Source organism: Hemiscyllium ocellatum, chromosome 14, assembly GCF_020745735.1.
Source record: "Hemiscyllium ocellatum isolate sHemOce1 chromosome 14, sHemOce1.pat.X.cur, whole genome shotgun sequence".
Lineage (NCBI taxonomy): Eukaryota > Metazoa > Chordata > Chondrichthyes > Orectolobiformes > Hemiscylliidae > Hemiscyllium > Hemiscyllium ocellatum.
In genome coordinates, this window is record NC_083414.1 from 4,421,333 (window position 1) to 4,432,622 (window position 11,290).

General features: G+C 46.2%; 1 protein-coding gene across 1 annotated transcript; it reads left to right on the forward strand.

Annotated features, from left to right (window-relative positions):
• Positions 1-293: 293 nt before the first annotated feature.
• On the forward strand, positions 294-1,588 carry LOC132822223 (histone H2A). The gene has a single exon (XM_060835324.1). It carries the CDS (start codon positions 444-446, stop codon positions 822-824), a length of 381 nt encoding a protein of 126 aa, XP_060691307.1. The 5' UTR covers positions 294-443; the 3' UTR covers positions 825-1,588.
• The last annotated feature ends 9,702 nt before the right edge of the window (positions 1,589-11,290 follow it).

The window sequence follows — 11,290 nt, forward strand, 5'->3', positions numbered from 1 at the left end:
GGGTGGAGGGTGGAGGGGAGGAGGGGAGGAGGATTGGGGGAGGGGGGAGGTTTTGTCTTCAGATTCCCCGGGTGAGCAGCTGGTGGGGATGGAGAAGCCCCCACCCCCTGCTCCGGCTTCCCCCAATCCGGTGGAGCGTTTGTGTATGCAGCGATATGCAAATGAAGGATCCAAAGCTGTTCCAATGAGAGAGCTCGGTAAGCAGGGTCTGACCAATGGCTACGGGGCGTGTGACGTGTGGGTGGCAGACGCGCGGGGGGGGGGCGGGGTCTATGCGGGTTCTAGAAGCTCAGCATCTTGTTTGCTACATTGTCGCTGACGAGCAGTGAGTGGCCGGCTCGGGCGGTTACATTGTTTCCAATCGCCGGCACGTTCTTTCCTTCGCGGTTACATTGTTACCGAGTACAGTTACATTGTAGCAGCGCGGCCTCTGTTCTATCCCGATGTCTGGGCGAGGTAAGACCGGCGGCAAGGCACGGGCTAAGGCCAAGTCCCGATCTTCTCGGGCCGGCTTGCAGTTCCCGGTCGGCCGCGTCCACCGCCTGCTGCGGAAAGGCAACTACGCCGAGAGGGTAGGAGCCGGGGCGCCGGTCTACCTGGCCGCCGTCCTCGAGTACCTGTCGGCTGAGATCCTGGAGTTGGCCGGTAATGCGGCCCGGGACAACAAGAAGACCAGGATTATTCCCCGTCACCTGCAGCTGGCCATCAGGAACGATGAGGAGCTCAACAAGCTGCTGGGAGGGGTGACCATCGCTCAGGGAGGCGTTCTCCCCAACATCCAGGCCGTGCTCTTACCGAAAAAGACCCAGACTTCTAAAAAATGAGGCAATGCGCATTTGCTTTGAGCAATTTCTGATTTTTGTTTCGGCTGGGGGTGTTATTGGGGGATGTAAAAATTGCAATCAATTCGTCATGGATCCAGTCTTCGGTCTCCTTTTTTTTAAAATTTCACTGTCACATTGTAGCCGATCGCAAGAGTTTGGGATCGAGGAACTGTCCGACCGTAAACCGTCGTTAAAAAGACTGATAGTCAGGAAATTCCGCTCTCGCTTGACGGGCTCCGCTTGTTGGATAGCCCACTTTGTCTGTTTGCTTGTATGTTCAGTTTCTGACTGTGTGTAATTTTTGGGGATTCCGCGGGAAATAGCTCGGGTCTGTTGTTTAGATTTTTAACAAGGCGCCGTGTTGTCTCCGGAGAGCTGGGGGTTTGCATTCCGGATTGTAACTGTGTTGTGATTTTTTTTTTGCTTTGTTTCCATTCTCCTGAAACTCTTTCAGTCAAAACGTGACTGAAGCCGTGAGCCAGCTAGTGTGGTTTTTTTCCTCCCCCCCCCCCCCAAGTGATTATGTATTATTGAGATTATTTTTTCCCCCTCTTTATTGATTTTATTTGAATTCGCTGTCCGGCCGAGGAAATAACTTCGCTTTCTGGCTAAAATGTTGAATGGATCCTCATCCCGTGGGGTCGGAGATGTTTATTGTATCTGTAGTTTTTAGCACTTTAAACGCATCCAGTGTTTTTGAACTTTTATTTGTGTTTGGGGGGGGGGGGGAAGGGGCTAATGGAAATAAAATTTATAAAATGCGATGCCTTTGATTTATTGTTTCATTTGTGGTGGGGATTGATGGGGGAACAGGCGGATCGCTCAGTGAGGGCCACAGGGCTGAACCGAGAAACCACGGTAAAGATGTGCATTTTCTTTATCTCAGGGCGTCCTAAAGCGTTCCAGAGCAAATTGTGTTTTCTTTTTGTGTAAGAAACGTGCTCTAAGAACCCACAGCCTTGGTTAAGGGATGGTCAGTCTTAGTCGAGACTCTTTTTTTTTCCCTCCCTCAATCGCCATGAATGGTGTCTGTTTATCCGAGAGTCCCTTTGTTTAATAGTCCCACTGACAGGGAGGGCACTTGTACTACTAAACCCCTCTCAGTAATTAATGCCGTTTACTCTTCTCCCCCACCCTCGGAGCACCAGAGTTTGGGTTGGGATGAGGGTGAGAACCTTCCCTTCCCCACCCCCACTTAGTTCCTGGTGATACAATGGCGGCATTTGGGAGTTTGAGCTGAATGGTAAATATTATAAAGCATAATTTGGAGATGCAAGTAGCTTAAGTGGGAAATTTGCGTTGATTTTTTTTGTTTTTAAAAACGCGGATGGGAACTACCCAACAAGCGTCCCTGTGATCTAGTTCCATCTCTTGCTTTTGTTCAATATTCCAAGGCCCATTAGAGTTTCAGCCACCCCTTTGTCGTGCAGGAACACCCTATCAAGCTTTTGTTTGCAAAGGTTGGTCGCGTGTAGTTTTTAAAAATTATGCTTGTCATTTTTCTCATTACCCTTCAGTTGCATCATTTCAGAAAACCAGTCAAAAGATTGAGTAGTTAAGTATATTCAAGGCTGAGATAGGCAGACAGGTTTTTAAGCAGTGAGGGAGTCCAAGATTTTCAAATCGACTGTGATCTCGTTAAATGGTGTAGCAGAACCAGTGGGCTGAATGATCACCATCCTGTGTCTTTTAGTATTGTAGTCAACACATTAGGAAATTACGTCTCTCAGTCCAGACCAGGTAAGTGTTTGAGATTTTCTTCCTTTTTAAAGGACATCGTGAACCAAGTGGGTTTGTAAAACAAATGAAAATTTTCTGCATTTGCACCACTAGTTCGTAAGCTATAGGAGCAGAATTAGGCCATTTGGCCCATCGAGTCTCCTGCACCATTTGATCATGGCTGATATGCTCCTCAGTTGAAAATGTGTTGCTGGTTAAAGCACAGCAGGTTAGGCAGCCTCCTCGCCCTCATTTTCCTGCCTCCTTTCCATATCCCTTCAACCCATTATCAATTAAAAATCTGCCTAATTTCTCATTTACCATTCACCATAGTTTCAGAACCCTTTTGGGAGAAGTAGTTTCTCCTCAATTGTTTTAAATTTACTTCCCCCCTTTAAACTAAGACTATAACCTCTCAGCCTAGAAAGCCCCACATGAGGAAACATCTGCTCCCCATCTATATTATCCACACCTTTTTATCATCCTGAATGCTTCAATTTGATATCTCTTCCTAAAATCCTGAATTCATCAAATAGTGGGATTTGAACTGATAGTCCAGAGCCCCAAGCTAACATGAACATCACTCCCCCTAACATTAGCATTGCTTTCTCTCTGTATCCAAGGTGCAGTGAGTGGGCTGAGCTGTGATTGGTCGGTTGTGCTGTGGGTTGGAGTCAGGTTAATGTTCTGCAGGGTTTGCAAAGCTGCCGTTCTCTCTGCCTCCTCAGTGGGGGTGGGATGGGGGAATCCTGCTCTGCAGTGCTTCCCCTGTCAGTTTCGCTGTTCTAGGTGGGCGGAGAGGAGGAGTATGAAGGACGCGGAGCATAAACTAGTGACATCCCAGTGGAATAGCTGACTCAATCTCTAACTCCGCTTTTTTTCTGTGTTATTACACTGTTTGGCAGCTGGAGCACATGGAATGGATAAACAAAAATTTAAGAGACTAGTGATGTCAAAAGGGTTACCCAGGGGTCAGCATTAGGCCCACTGTTTGCTTATGCTAAGGTCAGACCCTGGCCGCGCACAACACAATTTCAAATGTTTGCAGTTGACGCAGTATTGTGAGTGGGGGAGGTTGCTGGGATAGATTAAAATGAGCATGATGTGGGCAAGGCAGGGCAATACAAAATAAGGGATATGATTCAAATGAGGTGTGTAAGGGTCAATGTGCACAAATCATCGAAGGTGACAAGACTGGTTCAGAAAGTGGCATCCCTATGATTCAGTGGGGCAGAGCTCACCACCGTCAGGCTTCTGATCAATCTGGTTTACCAGGTCAGGAAAACACGTGTGTGTGTGTGTGTGTGAGACACACACCTTGCTGTTGTATTTAGAGATGAGCAAGTTTGACTGAAATGTGCAAAATAAACGTCGAGAGAAATTTCCCTTTGATGGAAGGATTGAGAATCAAAGAATGCAGAGTTAAGGTGATTGCTTTTTCAGTAAGGGTGAAAGATGTTTGATGCAATAAGTGGGGAAAGTGAGGTCTGCAGATGCTGGAGATCAGAGCTGAAAATGTGTTGCTGGAAAAGCGCAGCAGGTCAGGCAGCATCCAAGGAGCAGGGAATTTGACGTTTCGGGCATAAGCCTGATGAAGGGCTTATGCCCGAAACGTCGAATTTCCTGCTCCTTGGATGCTGCCTGACCTGCTGCGCTTTTCCAGCAACACATTTTCAGCTCTGATGCAATAAGTGGTTAGGATCTGGAATGTACTGCCAGAGAGTGTGGTGCTGGAGGCAGGGTAAATCAAGGCTTTACAAAAGGGATTTGGATCCTTATCTGAAAGAAGAATCTCTGGGAGAGTGGAACTAGGGGGATACATGCAGCAAGTACTTTACACAGAGGGTGGTGGGTGTCTGGTAGCAGAGGCAGGCACAGTAGATTCATTTAAGATGCATCTGGACAGATGCATGAGCAGGTGGGGAGCAGAGGGATACAGATGCTTAGGAATTGGGTGACAGGTTGAGATAGGATCGGCTCAGGCTTGGAGGGCCGAAGGGCCTGTTCCTGGGCTATAAATTTTCTTTTGTTGAAAATGTGTTGCTGGTTAAAGCACAGCAGGTCAGGCAGCATCCAAGGAATAGGAAATTCGGGCATAAGCCAATTTTCTTTGTTCTAGCCAAGTAGCTATTGTGGACAGCTGGCATTGATTCAAAGGGTTGAATGGCCTTATGCACTGTAAACATTGTGAATTCATTCTATAATTCAGTTAATTAGTCTCCAAACTTATTTCACCAAGATTTTGGTCAGTATGGCCATTTTTACTGATCAGAGCACTGGGGTTTGTTTTTATAGAATGAAATAGAGATTTGTGAAATATCTTTGGGAAAACCATGGTTTGAGCACAATTCTAATTGCCGTTTGGTAAAACCTGGTAGAGGTCCTGAAGCAGTGGCACGGCGGTTTACTCAGGTGGAGGTTGTACTAATTGATGACCAGACTCTGTTTCTCTCAAAAGAGAAGCCAGGGGTAGTGACCTTGGTGAGGTCAGGGTTATTAGAGGTGCTGCTGAAAAGCCAAATCAAGTTTCAGTGCTGTTAATTTATCACCAGGGATTTCAGAAAAAAACACTTTACCCAAAGTTTGATGTGAATGTGGTTGAGGGGATGATATGGAGGCATTTAAGGGGAGGCTAGACATGGATAGGAAGGTTATGCTGATGGGTGAATGAAGAAGGGCCAGTGCACTCTAAGGAAGTATAAACGTGGGTGTGGATTGCCTGAACCAAATGACCTGTTTATTTCCCATGTCTCCAGCATATCTCCAACACTGCTGCTGACCTCTGCCATCCTGGGCCAGACTTCAGTGCCATGTTCAAGTCATAGAATCATACAGCACAGAAACAGACCCTTCGGTCCAACTCATCTGTGCTAACCAGACATGGAGTTGTCTTAAACTCATCTAGCCAGCATTTGGTCCATATCCCTCTAATCCTTCCTATCCATATACCCATCCAGATGCGTTTTAAGTTCTGGAATTGTAACCGCCTCCACTACTTCATCTCATTCCATACACGTACCACTCTCTATGAGAAAAAGTTGCCCACAGGTCCTTTGAAATCTTTCTCTTGTCACCATAAACCTATGCTGAAAATGTGTTGCTGGTTAAAGCACAGCAGGTTAGGCAGCATCTCAGGAACAGGGAATTCGACGTTTCGAGCATAAGCCCTTCATCAGGAATGAGAGAGAGTAGCCAAGCAGGCTAAGATAAAAGGTAGGGAGGAGGGGCGACGGAGGTGGGATAGGTGGAAGGAGGTCAAGGTGAGGGTGATAGGCCGGAGTGGGGTGGGGGCGGAGAGGTCAGGAAGGAGATTGCAGGTTAGGAGGGTGGTGCTGAGTTGAGGGAACCGACTGAGACAAGGTGGGGGGAGGGGAAATGAGGAAACTGGAGAAATCTGAATTCATACCTTGTGGTTGGAGGGTTCCCAGGCGGAAGATGAGGCGCTCCTCCTCCAGCCGTCGTGTTGTTATGTTTTGCCGGTGGAGGAGTCCAAGGACCTGCATGTCCTCGGGGGAGTGGGAGGGAGAGTTAAAGTGTTGAGCCACGGGGTGGTTGGGTTGGTTGGTCCGGGCGGCCCAGAGGTGTTCTCTGAAGCGTTCCGCAAGTAAGCGGCCTGTCTCCCCAATATAGAGGAGGCCACATCGGGTGCAGCGGATGCAATAGATGATGTGTGTGGAGGTGCAGGTGAACTGTGCCCCCTAGTTTTGGACTCCCCTAACCTAAGAAAAATACCTTGTCTATTTACCCTATCCATGTCCCTCATGATTTTATAAACCTCTACAAGGCCAGCCTTCAACGATCCAGGGAAAATAGTCCCAGCCTGTTCAGCCTCTCCCTATAGCTCAAACCCTCCAACCCTGGCAACATCCTTGTAAATCTTTTTTGAATCCTTTCAAGTTTCACAACATCTTTACTATAGCAGGGAGACCAGAATTGAATGCAGTGTTCTAAATGTGGCCTAACCAATGTCCTGTACAGCTGCAACATGACCTCCCAACTCCTGTACTCAATGCCTTGATCAATAAAGGAAAGCATACCAAATTCCTTCACTATCCTATCTACCTGTGACTCCACTTTCAAGGGTGTATGAACCGAGGTCTCTTTGTTCAGCAACACTTCCCAGGACCTTGCCATTAAGCATATAAGTCCTGCTAAGATTTGCCTTTCCAAAAAGCAGCACCCCATATTTATCTAAATTAAGCTCCATTTGCTACTATTTGGTACTTTGGCCCACCTGATCAAGATCACATTGTAATCTGAGGTAACCTTCTTCATTATCCACTATACCTCCAATTTTGGTGTCATCTGCTAACTTACTAACCCATACTTCCTATATTCCTGTCCGTAAACATTTAATGTTTAAACCAATTAACCTTTTTTTTCTGCAAGGCATCCTTCCTGCAGCCAATCCCTGCAATTTTAATAGCGAAAAGCATAGTGATGATACCATCCAAACAAACACTCCCAGACAAGGACAGAACTGAGTTAGATACAGAATAAAGCTCCCTCTACACTGTCCCCATCAAACACTCCTAGAACAGGAACAGCACGGGGTTAGATGCAGAAAAGAACATAGAAAAGAACATAGAACTTGAAAAGAGGAACAACATTCGCCTCCTTCCAATCCTCCGGTACGACCCCCATGGACTGGGACAGCACGGGGTTAGATACAGAGTAAAGCTCCCTCTACACTGTCCCCCCATCAAACACTCCCAGGACAGGAACAGCACGGGGTTAGATACAGAGTAAAGCTCCCTCTACACTGTCCCCCCATCAAACACTCCCAGGACAGGAACAGCACGGGGGTAGATACAGAGTAAAGCTCCCTCTACACTGTCCCCCATCAAACACTCCCAGGGACAGGGACAGCACGGTGTTAGATACAGGGTAAAGCTCCTTCTACACTGTCCCCCATCAAACACTCCCAGGACAGGGACAGCACAATGTTAGGTACAGAGTAAAGCTCACTCTACACTGTCCCCCATCAAACACTCCCAGGACAGGGACAGCACGATGTTAGATACAGAGTAAAGCTCGCTCTACACTGTCCCCCCCATCAAACACTCCCAGGACAGGGACAGTACAGGAATAGATTCAGAGTAAAGCTCCCTCTACACTGTCCCCCATCAAACACTCCCAGGACAGGAACAGCACGGGGTTAGATACAGAGTAAAGCTCCTTCTACACTGTCCCCCATCAAACACTCCCAGGACAGGGACAGCACGGTGTTAGATACAGGGTAAAGCTCCTTCTACACTGTCTCCCATCAAACACCCCCAGGACAGGGACAGCACGGGGTTAGATACAGAGTAAAGCTCATTCTACACTGTTCCCCCCATCAAACACTTCCAGGACAGGGGCAGCACGGGGTTAGATACAGAGTAGAGCTTCCTCTACACTGTCCCCCCATCAAACACTCCCAGGGACAGGGACAGCACGGGGTTAGATACAGAGTAAAGCTCACTCTACACTGTCCCCCATCAAACACTCCCAGGGACAGGGACAGCACGGGGTTAGATACAGAGTAAAGCTCTCTCTACACTGTCCCCCATCAAACACTCCCAGGGACAGGGACAGCACGGGGTTAGATACAGAGTAAAGCTCTCTCTACACTGTCCCCATCAAACACTCCCAGGGACAGGGACAGCACGGGGTTACATACAGAGTAAAGCTCTCTCTACACTGTTGCCACACCATTTGCTGCAGTTCCACTGATTGAACAGCGCCCCCTCTAGACATCTTTCCAATGCCTCCCTAGTGACCATCCAGACAGACCAGCCCCAGCCCCAGCCCCAGCCCCCTGTACAACAGAGATAACCGCATGGTGAACAAAAACAAGAAGCTGGGGATGATTCTTCCCACAATAACTTGTGGCAATTCTGGAACTGTTGTCACAGCAACACAAGAACAGACCGAATTCAGCCAGATATTTACTGGTGGAAAACATAACGTACAAACTGGAAGCAAAGAGCAGCTGATCCTGAAAATCCAACATAAAGGTAGCGTGCTGGAAGAGCTCAGCAGGTCTGGCAGCATTCTGGAAGAGAGAGTTACTCTTTCATGTTCAATATGACTGCTCCAGAACTGAAGGTTGTGGAGAAAGGATACAGATTCACTTACACTCGGGGGCGAATACAGAACTGGATATCCGAGTTAAAATAAAAACAGAAACCACCAGAGAAACTCAGTATCGATCCAAGTAGAGGCTGTTGTGATGCAACTGTGGTGTCCCTGCCTCTGAGCAGAAGGTCTGAGTGTACATCCCACCTGCTCCAGAGGTGTGTTTAACTTGTACAAAGATATTAGGTGCAGAGTAAATCCCTATAGAGAGCAGCCTGCTCACTCTGCAGTCACTCTTTTAAAAATTAAAACACTATAGAGGGAGGCTGAAGGAGACTAATCTGGCTGCTCGATAGGATAGTGAAGAAGGTGTTTGGTACGCTTGCTTTTATTGGTCAGTATATTGAGCATTGGAGCTGGGAGGTCATGTTGCGGCTGTACAGGACATTGGTTAGGCCACAGTTGGAATACTGTGTTCAGTTCTGGCCTCTTTGCTATCGGAAGGATGTTGTGAAACTTAAAAGGGTTCAGAAAAGATTTACAAGCATGTTGCCAGGGTTGGAGGGTTTGAGCTATGGGGAGAGGCTGAACAAACTGGGGCTGTTTTCCCTGGAGCATCAGAGGCTGAGGAGTGGTCGGTTAGAGGTTTATAAAATCATGAGGGGCAAAGATAGGGTGTGGGAGTCTAAAATTAGAGGGCACAGGTTTAAAGTGAGGGGGAAAGATATAAAAGGGACCTAAGGGGTAACTTTTTCACACAGAGGGTGGTGTGTGTATGCAATGAGCTGCCAGAGGAAGTGGTGGAGGCTGGTACAATGACAACATTTTAAAGCCATCTGGATGGGTACATGAATAGGAAGGGTTTAATGGGATATGGACCAAATGCTGGCAAATGGGACTAGGTTAGTTTATCTGGTTGGCATGGATGAGTTAGTTAGACCAAAGGGTCTGTTTTTGTGTTGCACATCTCTATGACTGTATGACTGATTTAGAAATACACACTCTGTTTGAAATAGCTGTCTGATTGAGATAACCTATTCTATAACATCCTTCCCTTCTGAATCAGGCCTGAGTGTGACATCACTCATAGCAAAACCTAACTGGCTTCATTCAGTAAACCCAACAATTAGCAAAAGATACAAATATTTCCTCCTCAGAAACTCTCACATTCATCAAATTAAATGTCATAAAATACCACAAAATCTCATTACATATGTAATCCTCCTCCCCACTTCCATCCTGGATCCACTCCCACACACAGACACACCTACACCCATCCACTCACACAGACACACACAGACATGCTTGCACATACACTGTCCTGGATTTCAAGACCACCTTTATTCAAATAGAGTCAAAAATACTCAAAAGTATGGAAAAGCATGTAATCAGATAAAAATTCATACCAAGCTGCAAAGTAAGAAATTAATGGGACCAAAATAAGGAACACAAATATTTATACAGCACATTCTTTGTAACATTGTAACAGGACAGTTCTGCAATTATACAATGAATCGCCCTACAGGTGTTCTCCACACACTGACTCTCAGTGGGATACGTACCCCTCACAAACTCAGTGACTCTCATTGGGGTACAGGTCAAACACACACTCACTCTCTCTCTCTCACTGGGGTACAGGGTCCCACACTGACTCTCACTGGGTACAGAGTTCCACACACTGACTCTCACTGGGGTACATACTCCTCACACACAGTGACTCTCTTTCAACACACACACAAACACACAAACTCTCTCTCTCTCTCTCTCTCCCTTCCTCTCCCTGAGGTACAGGGTCCCACACTGACTCTCACTGGGTACAGAGTTCCACACACAGACTGACTTTCACTGGGATATGGCTCCTGCACACACTGACTCTCTAAGGCAGTATACTATGCTGGGTTTTAAGACTAGTATTTTCAGTTTTATAAAGTATGCCAAGTATGTTGGCATTATAGCTGAGCTAGCTGTCATAAACAGCTGGGAGATAGATGAGTCAGGAGATATTTAAAGAGTTATATTTCAGAATACCCAGAATAAATACATTCCTTCAATAAAGAGAAAATCCAAAGGGAGGACCCACCAGCCACACTTTCAGTGAAGAAGATAAGGAGAGCATCAGACTTGAGGAAAAGGCATTTAATTGCACAAAGGTGCACGTCAGATCAGAGAGTTAATCAAAATACATCAAATAATCAAATGCTTAATCAGGATTAATAAATCACAGCTTGAGAGGAAGCTAGAAATGTAAAAACAGAGAGTGAGTAATTTGTTAGACAGCTAAAAAGGATAAGTGTAGTGAGAGTTGGTCCTCTAGAGGGTGAGAATAGGGAACTAACAGTAGATTTTTAAAAACTGGTAAATCATGAATAAATATTTTGCTTCTAGTTTAACAATAGAAGTTACAAAAATATTCCAGTAAAATCTGAAAAGAGGTTACTCATGGGGTAACACTGTGATGTCATTAATTTTCCAAAATTTGTTAGACTCCCAGAAAGTTCCATTTGACTGGAATATCAAAAATAGAACCTCTCTCATAAAGACAGAAAACAGGAACCATAGGTCAGATAGCTTGGTATCTGACCTGGAAAAGCTGTTAGAGTTGATCATTAAGGGGGTTATAACCGGCCACTACAAAAAAAATTAATATAATTGTGAAGGATCAACATGGTTTTGTGAAAGGGAAATTG

Bases quoted from the DNA above. Each gene is read 5' to 3' on its own strand.
- LOC132822223 (XM_060835324.1), top strand. From the start codon at position 444: ATGTCTGGGCGAGGTAAGACCGGCGGCAAGGCACGGGCTAAGGCCAAG.